This window comes from Odocoileus virginianus, unplaced genomic scaffold (genome assembly GCF_023699985.2).
Source record: "Odocoileus virginianus isolate 20LAN1187 ecotype Illinois unplaced genomic scaffold, Ovbor_1.2 Unplaced_Contig_16, whole genome shotgun sequence".
Taxonomy (NCBI): Eukaryota; Metazoa; Chordata; class Mammalia; order Artiodactyla; family Cervidae; genus Odocoileus; species Odocoileus virginianus.
The window spans coordinates 1,649,614-1,669,254 of NW_027224333.1; the positions used below are offsets into that span (position 1 = coordinate 1,649,614).

The 19,641-nt window shown below is 45.7% G+C and overlaps 1 protein-coding gene across 4 annotated transcripts in view; it reads right to left on the reverse strand.

Moving 5' to 3' along the window:
• The window catches only part of WWC3 (WWC family member 3), a 108,709-nt gene that overhangs the window by 59,714 nt on the left and 29,354 nt on the right, over window positions 1-19,641 (reverse strand). For 2 of the 4 annotated variants that reach the window (XM_070464127.1, XM_070464129.1), the window contains exons 2-4: window positions 8,706-8,815; window positions 4,843-5,046; window positions 3,829-3,888 (exon numbers count right to left, since the gene is read on the reverse strand). In XM_070464127.1, coding sequence (XP_070320228.1) covers window positions 3,829-3,888; window positions 4,843-5,046; window positions 8,706-8,815 — 374 coding nt within the window. The remainder of the gene's footprint in view (window positions 1-3,828; window positions 3,889-4,842; window positions 5,047-8,705; window positions 8,816-19,641) is intronic. The other 2 variants (XM_070464128.1, XM_020901295.2) reach the window with 1 other exon arrangement.

Below are 19,641 nucleotides of genomic sequence, written 5' to 3' on the forward strand. Positions count from 1 at the left end.
AGACTCTGCTTTGGTCAGAGACAAGAAAAGTTAAGACTTGGATATTCTCAGACACCAGACGGCCCAATATTGATGTGAAATTTTTCCTCTACAACAAACAAGAGTTTTATTGTGGACTTCCATAACTCAGGGGGAAATCTGTGAAGGCTGTGGAAGAGAGTGTTTGCCTCCCCCATGCCCTTCTGCTCCAATATTAGAAATGGCTGTTTACCTTTATTGCCTCATTTCCCCTCTATAATCAGCCATGAGAGATAAACTGTGTCCCCCAATACCAGGTGCTAAGGAACTCTCTGTTGAAAACTAAACAACTAGTCTGGCTATCCCACTGTGGGCCATGAGGAAATCCAGAAGTAAAAAGCGTTCTGCCTATCCCATGTCCCTTCAGGTGCTGTGAAATTGCCAGACAACTTGTCAGTTTATAGTCGGTCCTTATTTCCGGGTCACTTGAACAATGGGAGGGAAGGCTGTTTCAAAATCACGTGATCCATTCTTCCAAGCTGACTCTTCCATGTCTCCAAAATAGTATACACAGCACTGATAACTAGCTCCACCAAAAGATCTGGGCTCAAATCCAAGGTCTACCATTCATCAGAGGTGTAACCTAAGAAGTATCAGTCTACTGAATATTGTTTCTTGTGTGTACAAGGAAAGTAACATCACCGAATTACAATGCTTCACGATGTTGCAGTCACAACAATTCAGGAAAACACTAGGCCATTCCATGATGGTTCCTTTAGTTTGAGTCACTTCCAATGAAGGAAGTTACGGGGGCTAAGTCCCAAGGTCCTTCTGCTGCCAGTACCCAAGCAAAGAGACACCTCCCTGCTTTAGATGATTAACAATGTGCGTGATCTGGGCTGTGTGAGACCTGCTGGGTGGCCAACAGGGGCCCAGGTGTGCCATGGATCCTGCCACCAGCAGCTCCTGACATGGGCCCAGACCTTACAGAGGTCTGGGCTGTTATAGCACAAGCCACCAGAATGACTGTCTTGAACTTTAGCCTGTGGCCAGAAATAGTTTGTCTGAGTCATATGTAACAGAAGTATCCTCAATGGAGTTCAGGTTAAATGGCAAATTGAAGGAGCTTGGTGAAAACCCAGGAACAGCAGCTACTTGACAAAATGCTTGGATTAATTCCTAGATTCCATTCACAGTTCTTCTCCCTGAGGAGACAGGCTCTAGGAAGAGCCACTGGCATTTCCAGCCCTTCATGAAAATAGGGAGGCCCCACCTGGCCTCCTCTACTGAATGAGTAGAGGCAGAAATGGAGCCTACGCAGGCACCTCTTGTGGGTTGGGAAGTGGAGTCTCAGGATCTCAAATCAACACCACGGAGTCATCGCCTTCCTTGACTCAATGTTTCTTCATACACAGCTTTAAAGACAGCATCTCGACTGTTACTTTTTTACTGGGCATTGATAAAAATTTGACAGGGCACGGGAAGAATGAAATTACCTGCAACTCCCTATTTTCCCAAATGTCTGGGGAGCGAAAAGCCTGTGGAAATACAAAAACTGATGCTGAGGGATGTCCCAACTCCAGAGTCCTGGATGTTTCTATGCTCTATGCTCTGTGATGCTCTGGGAGTCTTCCCCTCCAGCGGGGTGTGGAATCCCATAGGCTGCAACTAGGTCTTCCTATATTTGCATCAAGGGTTCCAGTCCTGAGTCCCCACACGGTCTGCAACTGAAGTCCTGGCTTCACCAGTACAGTAACCAGTACATAGACATACCTCCTCTCTCTCTTTAAATTATTTATTTATTTTATTTTAGGTTGTGCTTGGCCTTTGGTGCTGCATAGCGGCTTTCTGTCATTTCAGCGAGCGGGGGCTACTCTTCCTTGAGGTGCGCAGGCTTCTCATTGCGGTGGCTTCTCTTGTGATGGAACACGGGCTATAGGCTGCATGGGCTTAGTTGCCCTGCAGCATGTGGAATCTTCCCGGACCAGGGATTGAACTTGTGTCCCCTGCATTGGCAGGCGGATTCTTATCCACTGTACCACCCAGGAAGTCCAACATACGTTCTTTTCATCTAATTTTTCCTTTCAATTGCTGGCAAGAGACTTCTTACCAGATTCTTCTGTTATACTCTTTTTCCATTCAATTCTTAGCAAGACTGACGGGCAAGTCTCTTTGGAGACCTAACCAAACCTGATCAGATGCCTGGGAAGAAACACTCTATTAGGTTGAATCATATGAAACTGCCAATAACTGGCCCTTTTTAAGCTACAAAAGTGACAATTTTATATGGCCCAACCTACTTCTACCAAGCAACTTTTGGAAAGGTTTAGAATCACTAACTATACTCTCAGAAACAGTTCCAAGCCACTGCTTCAGCCAAATGCAACCTGGAGGCACAAGTCCATGAGATTGTTTAAGAGACCATATGCTGAGCCATAAAGTCATCTCAATAGATGTCAAAAAACTGAAATCTTACATAGTCTAGTCTTTGACCACAATCAAATTAGAAATCAACAACATCACACCTTTAAAAAGTTCCAATAGCTTACTTTTAAAATAATCCATGGGTCAAAAGAGAAATCACAAAGAAAATGAGAAAATATTATGAATATCTGGTTCATAAAACATGAACCAAAATTTGTAGGATGCAGTTAAATAGCACTTAGAGAATTCATACCTTCAGAGGCTATGTGAGAAAATGAGAGGTCTGAAATCAATGCTCTAAGGTCCCACTTTAGGAAGGCAGAAAAAGAAATTAAAGCCAAACTAAGTAGAATGAAGGAAAAACTAAAGAGAACAAATCAATAAAAAAAATTTTAAAAACGATAAAAATAGGGGAAGAAAACAGAAAACTAAAACCCAGTTTGCTGTAATGCTACACATAATCGATAAAGGTTGAGCTACACTGATTAAGAAAATAAAGCACAAATTATTATTATCACAAATAAGAGAGAGGACACTAGCTCAGAGTCTAGACATTCAAAGAATCACATGGGAATTCTATGAAAACTTTCAAAACTTGACAGCTTGATCAGCGGTCAGCAGATTCCCTGTGGGCCAAATTCAGCTTGTTTCTTATTTTTATACTCTTTATCAGAACAAACCATACACGTCATTTACATGTCATGTCTGGCTGCTTTTGCACTGTAACAACAGGGTTCAGTAGTTGTACCTGAGACCATATGACCTATGTTGCCTAAAATACTTACTATCTGATCCTTTACAGAAAAGCTTACTGATTTTTGGATTAGATGAAAGAGACAAATTCCTTGAAGCACACAAACATCAAAACTGACTCAAGAAGAAAGAGGAAAACCTGAACAGGCCCATGTCTATTAAAGGTACTGAATTTATAGTTACAAACATTCCTACAAAGAACCAGATGGCTTTTCTGGTGAATTCTATCAAACGGTTAAGAAAGTATCAACACTGGGCTTCCCACGTGGCTCAGTGGTAAAGATTTTGCCTGCCAATGAATTAAGTATCAATACCAATCCCACACAAACTTTCCAAAAATTGGGGAAGAGGAAATATCCCAGTTCATTCTGGGAGGTCAATTATTATCCCGATACCAAAATCAAAGAAAGACATGACAAGAAAATTACGAAGAAACCAGCTTTTCCTAAAAGCTAGCATGGAGCTGACACATCGCATTCTGATAGACAGTAAAACAAACAAACAAACAAGAAAAAACCTATTACATACCAAGAGCCGAAGGGCAAGAGATGAAGCAGCCTGGAAACTATACACCATCATACCTGAGCCTGCAAGCTTTCATGGTACATAGAAACACAGCTACCTAATTCCTGCTACAGGGGGCAAACTCCACCCTCACCGCTCTCTTCTCCACAGCTGGTATGGCTTATTCACCTTCGACAGCAGTTGCAGTAAAAAAGATGTCTGGCCCCCTCGCCTCAACTCCATTCTGACCTGCAACACAGGATAAATAAAGCTTTGAGCATGTCTTTAACGTTCAAAGCTGTCTCCAGAGCTACACGCCTGGCAACATGGCACTCATGTCACAGCTAAGTCCCTCCAAGTCTCAATCAGATTTAGGTTTTTATAAGATAAAATCTAGCAGTACCAACTTCATACACTCTCCCCAAGCTCACTGCCACCGGGCGAGTCACAGCCACGCACACCTTCGGTGCGCAGTTAAGTGTGACAACTCTGTTGAGAATGGACTGGCTCAGGCAGTGACTGAATGGGTCAGGAACCAGAGGCTTTGGCTTCTGAGTGATTCCTCCTGTTCCTGTGCATCTCCTGAGTCCTAATAACAGAAGCCCATGCTCGGCAGGCTCTGAAACTCAGAGGGGTTCCCTTTGGAGAACATCAATGTGCATCCATCTTACTTGGGCAGAGTTCCCCGCTTTCCCCACGTTATACTGAGTTTCTCCACCTTCAGTGTCTTGTGCAAGAAAGGATGCTATAAAGAGACAGGGGCCTGACATAAGTGGAGGCTCCTGAGCAATAAAACCATTGTAAGGAATTCCCCAGGATCACCCCAGACGAGCAGGGATCTCCGGGTAAACCCTTTTCCACGCTGACAAATTGAGTCGGGAGGCGGTTCTGTGTCACTACCTGAAACTGTGCTTCCTTGCTTTCTCCCTGCCCTCCCTCCCTACATGGAAACTCCAGGAGGGCAGGGGCCTCTCCTATCTCAGCTCCACCATGTTGAGGGGCACCTGATAAACACTTGCTGATGGAGTGGTAGGGAGTGACCATCGGATGCCGGCATGGGAGGCTGACTACCTAACAGTAGGCGATCAGACACTTTACTCAGCTGTCTTGCTTGACTTGCACCCGGGGTCTGCAGAGACTGGGGTCTGCAGAGACCCAGCTCTGGAAGCCCCACGTGTTCCTGGAGGGGGATGCTCAACTCACAGCTGGTGTACGAGCGGCTGTCGTCCTCACACATCTTGTGCAGCTGCTGGTACTCCTCCTGGGCCAGCTCGAAGCGCTGCTGCTTAATCTGGTAGATTTCTTTCTTGGCATTGAGAGCCTCCTGGGCTACAATTAAATACTCCTTTAGCATCCGTTCCTGCTCCCGCCTCCACTGCTCTCTGGGATCCTCAATCTGGGTCAGCTCTGAAATGGAAAGGGGAAGAATATGAGGGTCTTCCAAGTCCCATCTTTAGGCTGAAAAATTGTGTAGTTATATGACTAATCGATACAAAAGTTAATGACTGACCATGATGTACATCATGGAAGCATCTGTATGATGAACCCTCCCAGAATGTGGGTCACCTCCTATCAACACAGCCATGCCTGGGTCGAGAAGAAAGCTCTGTAGATGCGTAGGGGAAGACGATACCAGACAATTTTTTAAAATTAATTTTTAAAAAGTTTTATTAAAGTATAAAAGACATAGAGAAAGCTTCTCACGCAGGTATCAGAAGGGAGCAGAAAGAGTGCCCCTTTAATTTATTTTTAATTGGAGGATCATTGCTTTACAATGCTGTGTTGGTTCCTGCCATACAATGTAAATCAGTCATGAGTGCACATATGTCTCCCTCCCTCTTGAGCCCTCCCTCCCACCTCCCACCCCATCCCACCCCTCTAGGTTGTCACAGAGCCCTGGTTTGAGCTCCCTGCATCATACAGCAGCTTCCCACTAGCTACCTATGAGTAAATGTTGGTGGACAGGAACCCAAAGGAGACCATCACTCTCAAACTAAGAGACACATACAACCTTTCTCTCCCTTCCTTTTTCAACGTGGGCTGCTGTTGCCTCTGCTGTCCCGGGGACTGGCTCACTCCCCTTCTCCTACCTCCCATGCCAGACCAGAACTTTCTGCATCTTTTGTGAACTTCCTATAAATTCCCCACTTGCCGCTCTGACTGTCCTTCAACCAGCTCCTCAAAGGGCTCACGCCTACCTTTGGCTCCAACCTCTCTCCTGAGTGCTCGTCTTTTCTTTCCTCCTGCCTCCAAGAGGCATCACCTCTTGTGGATGGACACAAAGGACTTCTGAGTCGCTCGTCCAAAACAACTGTCTCACACAGCACCCTTTCGCTACCCAAACCACAGCAATCCAAAGGAAGCCACACTGACAAGTGCCTGCTTCTCTGTCTGCCCCCTTGGAATGAGTGGCTTCATCTTCATCGACCCACTGAGCTAACCGGGAACTTATCCTCAGAGTATGCCTGCCCCTCATCCCTCACACAGACTATTTCACGGGCCCTCCAGAACTGGCCATTCCTGCCCCTGCGTATAATAGTGACTGATGCCAGGACGTCCCTCCTTCTCCCTTTAGTTCAATCAGATTCTCACACCCTCTCTCCCAAAACACCTGCCTGCCTCATCCCACCAAAAGCCATCCTCTGAGTGCTCGCCACAGTCACCTTCCCAACTCTGCTTCTGATTCTAAACCACATGAGCCTCTTTTAAAGCACAGGGTCTTACCAGGGCATGATGAATGTTCTGGAATTAGAGGTGATAGCTGGACAACACTCCATGCACCCAATGCCACTGAACTGTACATTTTTCAATGGTGAACCTTATGGTCTGTGCATCTCACCTCAAAATGGTTACAAATGTAAATTCTATGTCATCTCTACCCCCCCCCCACACACACACACACACACACAGGAGCACTCACTAGGATGTTTAAAGTAAGTTTCTTTTGAAATCTCCTTTGAGCAACATCCCCTATCCTCTCTCACACTGCTATCCCAGGTCCCCTCCTGGAAAGCCTCTCTGGGTCTTAAAAGCTCCCATGGAGAATTAACAAAAAATAACAAAAATCAGGGTCTTGACCTAGCCCTGGAGTTCAGATTCAGTGGATCTGTGTGGGGGACAGGGGGAGGTCACAGCTGTTTTAAGTGCACAGATGTCTCTGACAATGATGTAGGCATCGGACTCACCAAGGTCGACAGGCATCATTCGCACTCTGTCCAGGGCCCCCGAGGATCTTGGGAACCCTGAAGGTGACCAGACCAGGGCCCCTCTGGTCCCTCACTGCACTGTCAATCTGCACAGTTCTAACTTAACATGTGACTCCTCAGGTTCTCTGTCTTTAAAGAGCTTTCCCCTTACATCTGTGCTAGCAAGAGTTAAGATCCCAAGGGAGCTTCCTCAGTGGTCCAATGGCTAAGAATTCTCCCTGCAATGCAATGGACATGGGTTCAATCCCTGGTCTGGGCAGATTCTACACGCTGCACAGTAACTAAGCCTGTGCGTCACAGCTACTGAGTCCACACACTACAACTACTGAAGCCCGTGTGCCTAGAGCCTGTGCTCCACAACAAGAGAAGCCACTGCAATGAGAAGCCTGAGCACTGCAACTAGAGAGTAGCCCCTGCTCACTGCAACTAGAGAAAGCTCACACAGCAATGAAGACCCAGCACTGTAAAAAAAAAAAAAAAAAAAAAAATTAATTAAAAAATCTAAAGAAAAAAAGAGAGCTTGATTCTCAGGAGTAAGTTTTCTGGAATGGGGTCTTTGGCCCATTATCACAATAAAAATCTTTCTTTTCCCCAGGGAAGAAAAACAAGTTGGGTTCACTGAAGGTTTCAGAGAGAAGAGGTGGCATGACCCTGGAGCTGACGTCTTCAGCCACATCCTCCATGGTGCTGGGTCACCCCAATTACACTCTAGGTGGTTAGAAGAAAGTCCTTGGTGATTACACGGTTTCCAGGTTCGTGGCCATGTCTAGTGTGTCATATCAAATCCTTGACAGTGGATCCTGGGTCTCACTTTCCTGAGTGGCCAGCACGGAGGGCTGCTTTGTAAAACTTGCTGTGACTCAGTGAGCAGGCGAGCAAGGCACACTCACAGCAAAGAAGGGGACACAGCAGGAGGAGAAGCAGGGTTTACAAGAGACGAGCCAGCACAAGGTGGTCCTGGGCCTCTGTGCCGTCCAGTAACGCCACCCAGGCCCAGAGACAGTGAAGCCCTGACCTGAGGGGAAGGTGGCCCAGATAGCCAGAAACTCCAGCTGCATGCAGCCCTGAGGTGCTCGGCAGCCAGGCCAGGGGAAGGTGGCCCCTGGGTGTAGGCTTGCTAAGCACCACGTCCATCCTGTCAGCAGTGGATCCACCTAAGAAGCCCTCCTGCCCGTGAGGTAACCACTGCGGAGGGTGGCAAGGCTGGGGCCACACTCAGCCCTCTGCTCAGGCATTGGGTAAGAGCCAAATCACTGCAGGCTGAGTATCTGAAAATGCCCCCAGACACCACCAAGTGTCCCTGGGAGGTAACGCCAGCCCCAGATGAGAACCACTGCTCCCAACAATTCTACAGCAAAGGCTGACATGGTCCAGGACCTGTGATTTTAGCTGAGGTCCTTACATCATTTTCTCCCTTCACAAAGCTCCAAAAGGTTAGGCACATTACAGTTAAAAATCAAAGGGATAAGACAAAATGAAGTTCAGATAATCATTTGGGCATTTATTGTTCCAAGAACTTGTAAATTCCACTCTGTAAGAAATACTCTCCTCATTTGGTTAGAGGTTTCTATTACCAGACTGCCTGGGAAATTTATAAAATTTATTCCTTCTATTAGGTAATCAAACTCTGCATTCAACATATTCCATGCAATCCTGGGCAATATACAAGCCAATGTACAATCACTTCAATTTTTGAACAACTCAGCTAACGAACACTTCAGAAGACATTTATAAAATCCAGTTTAATGCTGTGTTGGAGAGTAACAATTGCTTCACTCTACAAAAACAGTTCCTAGCATCTGTGAGATCAACATGAAAACTCAATCATATATAACAACTCAAGCGTGGCATTCTACTTACTATTTATGTGGTCCATGTAATAAATTCCAATTTGTTTATCATATACAGTTTCCCATCCTAAAGGAAGTTCATCCCCAACACAGTCGGCAAAGGTCAATGGCTTTGTTATCCTGCAAAATAAAATTATGAAAGCAAATGTGAAAGTGAGGTCAATTTCACCTAAGTTTGCTGAGTCGACTCTAGAATTTGGTTTTAATACAAAATTCTGTATCATCTTAACAAATTGACTGCTTTCCTTTCAACTATTTGGTTGGAAAAGTAACTTACTGACTTTGCCTAAATAATCATCAGTAACAGTGTCAGTATACTCATGGTTAAAAGCATGACTATCCCACAACGCAACTTTAAATACCAGTGAAAACAGATATTGACAGTTACAAAACAGGTAAAACAAGCATCTTTGAAGCTGTATGCTTAATGAGTTGATGACAATGGAATGTGGCTCTGCCACAACACGGGAGCACCTATGTTTTGTTCTCATTCTCTGACAAATGTTCCCCGGTCTCAGCTTTTGGTTTCTGTACATTACAGTGTCAATGTATTTAAAATGTATTTGTAAGTTTCATCTACACCCCCACCCTCACCGGGCATAAGCGAAGGAGTTAAATGTTTACCACCCACCAAAGGCAAAAAGCCAAACAAGCATGGTAACGATACAAGGAGATGCCTACTAAATACTCCCTGGATTCTTTACTCAGTAGGAGTCAGAAACTGCAAAGGATCCTCTTTGTTTTCTGGAGAAAAACAACAAAAGCATATTGTCTACAGACGTTTCTCCTTGAAGTCAATCTGATCCAGGAAAGCTTGGCTTGACACAGAGAGATAAAGGAAAGGTTTTCCAGATAAGTAGAACCTCCCCCTCCCCTACACCCCATGATCACAGAGATTGACAGGACAGCTGTGGTATAAAACAGGCCACCCCTAAAATTGCCCTGAGTCAGGGCAGCTATCTATTCAGTCGTCTCTAAAAATGCACAGTGACTGGTATGCATGAGAATCTGATAACCTAAATTTCACTAACTCAATCTTCCCACATCTCTGTTTCAGTCTCTCGCCCCAGAAAAGTGAGACACCACAACCACTGCCAAACCCCACAAGACCAGTATGAATTTTGAATATGTTATTTCCCCAAACTGGTTTGACAGCAAAGTTCTGTCTCTCTCAGCAGCTTTTACAAACTGATCAACACCGTCAGAACAACACTGATTGGTCTCATCTTCATTTTAAACATATGGTTTTAGGAAGTTAGGAGTCAATATCAAAACAGAAATATACATATAGAAGTAAAACATACCCTTGGAAATCCTCTTACATACGATGCACTCAAAACCCTACATCACAAGATGAGCCTACTGCATACCCTCTGTCCCGGCCCCAAACACCAATGTCCACAGCACAGTTCCCTTACAGGTAGGGAATGGGATAGTGGTGGCATGGTTCCAAATCAAACAAGTAACGGCAGGGTGTTGTGCCTGACTCAAGTCCTGAATGGGACCAAACCACAACAAAGTGCCACCAGAAGATAAACTGAGTTCTGAGCACATCTCTGCTATTCTAGATTCACGCATAAGCCTAGAGAAAATGGCCAAGCACAGGAGCATTCAAAGCATCTTTTCTATATATGACCTCATTTAGTCAACAAATATAGATGGGAAGCCTGCTCTTCCAGTGCTGCTGAACCCAGCTCACTTATTTTGTGTTGTTGTTGTTGTGGAGTCACTAAGTTGTGTCCGACTCTTTGTAACCCCATGGACTGTAGTCCACCAGGCTCCTCTGTCCATGGAATTCTCCAGGCCAGAATACTGGAGTGGGTTGCCATTTTCTTCTCCGTCCAGGGATCTTTCTGACCCCGGGATCAAATCCGTGTCTCCTGCGTCTCCAGCACTGCAGGCGGATTTTTCGCCTGCTGAGCCATCAGGGAAGCCCCTGGAGGATGTGTCATCCTGATAAATAGATGGATAAATGCAAACAGCAGATTCAGAGAACAATGACCCTGTCTCAACTGCCTTTGACCCCCAACACCTGACCCAAGAATAAGTACGTTGCATTTTTACAAACATTTTGTTCATTAAGGGAAGGAGGATTAATATATTTTACAGTAAAGAATCCACCTGTCAATGCAAGAGACACAAGAGACATGGGTTTGATCCCTGGATCGGGAAGATCCCCTGGAGGAGGGCATGGCAACCCACTCCAGTATTCTTGCCTGGAAAATCCCATGGACAGAGGAGCCTGGCGGGCTACAGTCCATGGGGTTGCAAAGAGTCAGACATGACTGAGCGACTAAGCACACAACACAAGCACTCTCCTACAATCAGTAGATACATTATTTCCTAATAGATTTATTATTTCCTAATTTCCACTAGTGTAAATATTCATGAGTTCAACACTTCAACAATTTCTCAACTACAACAATTTCTCAAATAGTCAAACAGTTTCCATGTAGGCCAGAAATCCTATACCTATGTGTATACCTAAGAGAAACAAAAATATATATCCACCCAAAAGAATGTCCACAGCAGCATTATTCGCCATAGCCAAAAGGTGAAAACAACTAAGGGCCATCAACTGATAAATGGACAAATAAAATGTGGTCTATGGATGGAATGTGATTCAGTCATAAAAAAAGAATGAAGTACTGGCAAACATTACAATATGGATGAACTTTGAAGTTACTGTGCTGGGTGACAGAAGCCAGACACAGAGACTACATGCTGTATGCATTCATCTATGAGAAATGTCCAGAACATGCAAATTCACAGAGACAGAGGGTAGATCAGTGATTTCAGGGGTTAGAGATAAAGTGGGAATGGGGAGTGATTGCTAAGAGGTTAGCCTTCCTTTAGGGGGTAATTACACTAAGAACTAGTGAATGGTATGTTTTAAAGGGAGACTTCTGTGGTATACGTGAATTATATCTCCATTTAAAAAACTAGGATGATGGGAACATCTCTGTGCATACAGCTTGTAAACCGTATTTACAATCATTTTCTTTGAAAGATTCCAGAAATAAACTTACAGGGTTAAAGGATATGAAGCTCTTTTCTCTTTATCGTAAATCCAATGTAACATATTCAGATAGTAAAATATAAAAGCATAGGAAATAAAAGCACCTATGATCCAGAAGTCCTGGATTGATGGTTTAACTTATTTTCCTACATTTCTCCACAGCTGACATCACACTAGATACAATTTCACACGCTCATTTTTTTTCATTTGTATCTTTCTTCATGTCCTTTAAGTCTCTGTCACCATCGCTTTCTATCATGTGAGAATCTTCTGCCACATGCAGTGAACCATAACTGTTTTACCAGGAACCTCAAGTCATCAATTTAGGCATGTTTCAATGTTCTGTTCTTTCTTGTAAATAATGGATGTGAGTTTAAAGCAAACCCTTGATGCACACTGCCAAACTGCTTTAACGTCAGTACACGCTCCTAGCAGTGGAATAAGAAATGGCCTTTCTCATCACCCTGCAGGGATCTCTTGAATACATTTGTTCAAGGGCTCAGGACAAACCTGGACGGCATGAGCATGCTTCACTATCAAGGAACAAGCAGGTATGGCACACAGCATAAGTGCCCCAGCATTTTCAGAATGTGGAGGAGTTGGATGATGAACTGAGGGGCTGGGCACTCAGCGTTCCCCAAGGTGAAGCCCCCATGTGGTCATTTCTCCCCAGTCTCCTCCTATCTGAGCAACACTGACACGGAGTCACTGACTTCCCTGCATAGATCTTCCCACGGTAGATTCCCCACTTCTCAAACAGCTCTTGTTGGCCTCGGCAGAGGAAATGAATATGTTTTGTTGGTCGTTCTTACCAGAGTTGGTCCACAAGAAGGGGAAGAATCTGCAGGACGCAGACATGGGCTTCTTTTTGTTCCCTTTTGCCTGCTGCATCCTGTAGGGCTCTTTAAGAAGTGGCGTTGGGGGTTTCCCTGGTGGCTTAGTGGTAAAGAATCTGCCTGCCAACGCAGGAGACACGGGTTCGATCCCTGGTCTGGGAAGATCCCACACGCCACAGAGCAACTAAGCCCCTGCGCCACAACTACTGAGACTGTGAACTGCAAAAAGAGAATCCACCAAAGTGAGAAGCCTGTGCACCACAACTAGAGAAAAAGCCTGTGGAGCAACAAAGACCAGCATGGTCACAAATAAAATAACAACAATAAAAAAGAAGTGGCACTGGGCCATCTCAGTCACTACCAGTTCCCAGAGAAACTGCCGAGAAACCTTGGATAAGTCATTCCTTCTCTCCCTGGGCCTGCCTCAGTTTCCTAATCTTTAAAATGGAGGTGATCTGATGAATCTCATGGGGTCCTGCTGGCTGGTTGTGGCCTCCTGAGTTATAGCACAGATACCAGCTCCATCCACTCCACTGCCTGCCTCCTCCTCTACCTCCAAGAGACTTGCTTCAGACTATACTAGTTTCCTTATGTTGTTGTGACCAACTGCCACAAAGCAGGTGATGTTAAACAACATGTGTCATCTTTCAGCACCGGAGACTGGAAGCCCAGATTGATTTTACTGAACTAAAACCAAGGCGTCCATAGACTGTATTCTCTGGAGGCCCTAGGGAGAAGCCGTTCTCTCTTGTTTTCCAGCTTTGAGACTGCTGGCATCTGTGGTGGCTTCCAGCATCTTGAAAGCCAGCCACGGCCAGTAGGTCTTTCACAGGATGCCTTCCCTCTGCTTCTCCCTATTCCAATCATAAAGCCCTTTGAGATTACATGGATCCAGCCAGATCATCAAGGATCAGTTCAGTTCAGTTCAGTTCAGTTGCTCAGTCGTGTCCGACTCTTTGCGACCCCATGAATCGCAGCATGCCAGGCCTCCCTGTCCCGTCACCAACTCCCGGAGTTTACTCAAACTCATGTCCATCAGTTGGTGATGCCATCCAGCCAATTCATCCTCTGTCGTCCCCTTCTCCTCCTGCCCTCAATCCCTCCCAGAATCAGGGTCTTTCCAATGAGTCAACTCTTCGCATGAGGTGGCCGAGGACTGATCTCCTTCAGGATGGAGTGGTTGGATCTCCTTGCAGTCCAAGGGACCCTCAGGAGTCTTCTCCAACAGCACAGTTCAAAAGCATCAGCTTTTCGGCACTCAGCTTTCTTCACTCCCCCTCAATTCCAAGATCCTTTATTTAGTCACATATGCAAAGTCCATCTTGCCATGGAAGCCAACATATTCATAGGTCCCTGGGAGTAGGACATGGACACCTGGAGAGGTCATTATTGTGCCAAGCATAGCCACCAGGAGACTGCAGCGTGACAGCGAGCAGAGCTGGAGCCCGTGGCCCAGTGACTCAAAAACCATGCATTATTCCCTCCCAGTTGGGCTCAGGGGGCTGGAATATCTGACATCAACTACCTCGAATTGCAGGAAAATAAAGGTGAGCAGCAGAAGGTGAGAGCAGGGAGAAGCGAGCAAAGTATAATCATTGATTCTTTTTCAGGCCATGAAGGCAAATGAATTCATTTGGATGATATACAACCTTCATAATGGTGACTTTTCAAAAAACTGAGGTAACCAGGTGGCTCAGCAGCAAAGAATGTGCCTACCAATGCAGCAGACCCAGGTTAGATCCCTGGGTCGAGATGATCCCCTGGAGAAGGAAATGGCAACCCAATGCAGTATTCTTGCCTGGAGAATTCTATGGACAGTGGAACCTACTGGGCTACAGGTTCAGAAAAGAGTCGGACATGAGTAAACAACAACACTGGCTTAAAATATTAAATACCTTTCCTATGTACATTATATTGTGACTTCTGTATATACTCCAGCACGCTCACCACCAAAACTTTAGTTTCCATCGGTCACCATCAAGTTGACATCTTTGAATTTAGTCCTTCCCCCACTCCCTCCCCATCTGGTAACCAGTACTCTGTTCTCTGTGTCTATGTGTAAACACTGATTCTGAACACATTTTCTTTATCAAAAGGAGGCCAGGGTAACCCTACAGGATCTGTGCTATACTATCCAGTCTCTTGGAACAAAACAATGTTTTGTTGTTGTTGTGGTAGGTCTCTTTCTAGCTGTGGTGAGCACGGGCTATTCTTTAGTTGCAGTGCACGAGCTTCTCATTGTAGTGGCTCCTCTTACTGTGGCTCCTGGGCTCTAGAGCACAGGCTGAGTAGTTGTGGTGCACGGGATCTTCCTGGACGAGGGATTGAACCTGTGTCCCCTGCACTGGCAAGCAGACCCTCATCCACTGTACAACCAGGGAAGTACAAGATAATCTGCATAGTTTCCATTCAGGCTTGTTTTTTTTAAATATGCAATTCAGAGAGGATACTATTCATCTCCATTTCATTCCAAACCAATCCTCAAGAAATTTACCTTTTCCGATATATGAAGTGAAGTTTCTCAGTCGTGTCCGACTCTAAGCGAGCCCATAGACGGCAGCCCACCAGGCTCCTCCGTCCCTGGGATTCTCCAGGCAAGAACACTGGAGTGGGTTGCCATTTCCTTCTCCAATGCATGAAAGTGAAAAGTGAAAGTGAAGTCGCTCAGTTGTGTCTGACTCTTAGCGACCCCATGGACTGCAGCCCACCAGGCTCCTCCGTCCATGGGATTTTCCAGGCAAGAGTGCTGGAGTGGGGTGCCATTGCCTTCTCCTTTTCTGATATACCTGGCTCACAACAAGTTTCAGAGCTCACCCAGACCATGGACCCAGGCTGTTTGTGATTATTTACTTGGTAGTAATTGGATTTGCATTTTTTTTACTTGGATTTTACAGGTATTTACTTGCATTATTTACCTTTTTGCTGTGGTAGTGCTTCTCCAACTTCAATGGTGTAACACTGACACCCTGAGAGCAGGGTTCTCACTGAGCACTGAGCACATCCCTGAACTCACGGAAATTACACAAAAACATTGATGACCACAGTCCAGAGCTGTCGGCTGACTCCCTGAGATGGGGGTCACCCCCCAAAAAGTTGAAAAGCTCATTGCTTTGTCAAGTCTAGAACAGCAATGAATGTACCACAAGCCTGCCACACTAGCCCTAAGAAGCCACTCAAAAAATCACATTTATTATTTAGAATACACATATACTTGATTTGGCAACTGTTATCTAGTCTCAATTCTAGAACTTAGGGTAAAATCATACTTGGAACTCAGACTAAGCACTACAATTGACATTTCAGTGAGTGACCCAATTTTAGTGATGAGTCTTAATTAGGATTGTTCTTGAATTACATCTGTGATTTCCTTGTTAAATGATTGTCTGCTTAAGAATTTTTAAAAAATTACATATTATCTGTCTTTTCATTGACTCAAACAAAAAAACTAACACTTACAGTTCACAGGCAGATTCCCAGGCTAATTTGAAGAGCAAACAGCTCCTCAAACAAACCTTAGGGGAAGAGGAGACACGGGTTTCATGAATAGCAGTGAATCCACAAGACAAATGATCACAGAGAATCACATGCAGGTAAAACCTTTTCCCCCAGTATCACAAGACTGCAACTGCAGGAGACCTCCAGTCTCCACCATCTTCGATTTAAAAAACAAAAGCCCACCAGCTGACTCACTGCTTCAGTGGCAACAAGTGTTCCCACTATCTTTGATGCCTCAACCACGTACGTCTCACTGAGAGTTGTCTAAGTGTCATTCTGAGGGACCAAACATCATTTAGGGATGCACTCGTCTTCCTGAACCTCTGCATGCAAAGCCAGGTGGCATCATGAATGGAAGGGAACAGCTTTTTGCAGTGGAGAAATGGGCTGGCTAGCCTGAAAAGAGGTGGAACCTGACCACAGTCAACTCACTCAAGTTCAAAAGTCACTGTTACTGAAATCCCAGCATGGGTATCAATTAGGTCATAGAACCCCACTGAGAATCATGGCAAATGCAACTTTCATTAGTCACAATAAAATAGTTCTGCTTGGTCAGGTGAGCCAATATTTAAAGGCTACCCTCCTATAAGTCCACTTTTGTTACCCAAAGCAATTGAGTAGGAGCAAGACAAACATTTCCACCAAACTTCCGCTTCATCTTCCTCTTGGGCTCACAGAAAGATCACAGTCTCCAGCCTCCATGTAGCTGAGTGGAGCCCCGTGACCAGGCTCTAGCCAATGAGTTGCAGGCAAAGGTAATGTACACCCATTCCAGGCTTGTTCCGTAAGCTTGTAGCAGGACCCTCCATATCCTCTCACATCTTTTGTCTGTCAGCCAGAAACAAACAACCCAGCAGAGAATGACTGCTACAGTCTGATAATGTGTCCCCCAAAATTTGTATGTTGAAATACCCAACATGATGGCATTAGGAGGTGGGACCTGAGGGAAGTCTTTGGGTCATGAGGGTGCAGCCCTTGGGAATAGGATTAGTGCCCTTATAGAAAACCCTAGACAGCTCCATAACACTCCCACCTTGTGAGGACACAGTGAGGAGTTGCTGACTCTGAACTACAGAGAAGGCTCTTACCAGAACCTGACCATGTTGGAGCCTTGATCTTTGATCTCCAGCCTCTCAAACTGTGAGAAAAAGATGTCTGTTGGTTACAAGCAAACCAGACTGCAATATTCTGTAATAGCAGCATGGGTGAAGTAAGACAACAGCAAAACCTGAGAAGTTGAGAGAACCAAGCCATGGAAGAAGTCTGGGTGGATCAAAGAGTCTGGAGAGCCTCTTCTCCACCCCGATAGGCTACATTAAGTTGACATGAGCAACAAACTTCTATTGTGTTAAGCAACTGAGACTTTGAGTTGTTTGTTATAACAATCAGCTAACTAACACATCTGGAGATCTGGAAAAAGAAGAGAAATACTTAGAACCTGCAAGAAGTCTGAACATTTAACCTTATTTGGTTATGTGAGCATCCTTAGTGATTCAAAGCATGTTAGCCAAGTATAGACATTATTGGGAGAGGGTTGGATGCCTTATCCTTCTCTCGCCATGGAGCCTGGAGAGGGAAAGGATAAGCAGGATCACTGTCCGTATTTCTGTTATTGACAGCACTTACCACTTTGTAATCACACAGGTTCACACACTGGTGAACAGGTCACAACACCTGAAAAAGACCATGAACTGGTGACTAAGTAAGTGTAAGGTCCTTCACAGTGTATGTTCTGTTAAATCACACTGACAATGGATGGACACTGCCACAACTTGTAAAGATGTCATGGGAGGAAAAAGTCCAATCGAGGCAACTATATTTTTAAGCACTTACTAGTGAGGACGAGCCTGGGCAAACGACTGGCTGTGCCTCAGTTTTCTCATCTTTATTATGGGGTGGTGGAGCTGAAAAGCTATAACCAATACCAAGACTTGGGGCACTTATTACATACTGCATAAACGTACATTTTCCTTCCATGCTATTTTTTCCTCTAAAAACTGGGGGAATGTGATCCTTATTCTCATGTGGCAGTATAATACTGTATGAGTGGAACAACATAGTTTAAAATCCTGGGACTGAGGTGCCAGAATGGAGGGGTGAGCAAGAGATTGTCTTCCACAAGCCTCTGCTGGGGATCTGGAAAGAGCCAGGCTCCTAAGAGCATAAAACCTCTGGCAGGGAACTGCTTCCCTTCCCTCAACACCCACTGCCCCCACACCCCCGGCCCGGTCTGTCCATCCTCCTGCCTAGCAAGCTCTGCTCGAATAGCTTTTCTCAAACTTGGAGCACTCTCTTTCCCATGCATCCCTCCTGCCCTCTTCCTGCTCAATCCCGTTGCATCTTCCAAGATTTGGCACAGATTCCTCCTGCCCAGGGTCTTCCCTGGTGGCTCAGAGGGTAAAGAATCCACCTGCAATGCAGGAGATGCAGGTTCGATCCCTGGGTGGGGAAGATCCCCTGGAGGAGGGCATGGCAACCACTCCAGTATTCCTGCCTGGAGAATCCAATGGACAGAGGAGCCTGGTGTCAAAGAGTCCGACATGACTGAGCGACTTTCACTTTCACTTTCCTCCTGTCCAGCCCCAGCCCACCGCAGCAGGAAGTAAGCCATCCTTTCTTGTGCCAGCCTCAGCACTTCCTCTCTCCTTCTGGGACATTTCCTAAAACTCTAAGTAGAATGTAGCTATCTGCTCACATGGCATCTCCCAGAGCATCTGTTTCTTCTGGGAAAGACCGGCACCTCCTCTGGCTCTGATCTGCCCTCACAGAGTTCCAGGGCGCACCCACTAGGTGTTCGGCTACACACAGAGGGTGAGTCAGACACAACCCAATTGATGGCGAAGGCAGTCTGCTGCCCAGTATACATCCACACTGCACAGAAACTGTTCTCCCACATCTCTGCATCCACAGAATATGCTCATGAGCAGGTGTGCAGATCTGAGATTGCAGACTGGATGCAAGGGAGAGGGCTGCTGCATGGTGGATGCATGGCTTCCTCTTCAGGGCCAGGAGGGACAGGTGCTTGGAGTCTGTTTACCAGAGCGCCAGGAAAGGCAAGCAACCACATCCTGGATGCACAGCGCTAACAACAGAGAGCCACTGTGGGCTGGAGGGCCCTCATTGGGAGACCCAGAGTCAGTTCAGGGCCTTCCAATCTGCCACAGCTGCTGCCCTCCAAGCCCCTGGCACCCACCTGAACCCACCCTCAGAACCTAGCCCACTCCTGATAGACTCCAATGACTCCTCCTCCCTGGGCTCCCAACCAGGCTGGCTGGCCGCAGGGGAAAAGCCCAGCCCCTGGGGTTCTAAGCAGGGGGCGTGGAGAAATGATGACTCCCAAGAGTCTAATTTCTGGAACCCGCCTTTTACAAAGAGGAACCAAGAGAGCAGGCATTCCAAAATAAACAGGCAGAAGGCAGATCCGTGGCTGTCGGGGACAAGAGTGGGAAAGTGAGGGGTGGGAGATGGAAATGTTCTAACACCAAATTGAGGTGATGGTCATCCAGCTGCATTCAGTTTCTACAACTCATTGAACTACACTAAAATGGTAACTTTTGTGGTATGTAAATTGCTGTTGTTGTTTCGTCACTGTGCCG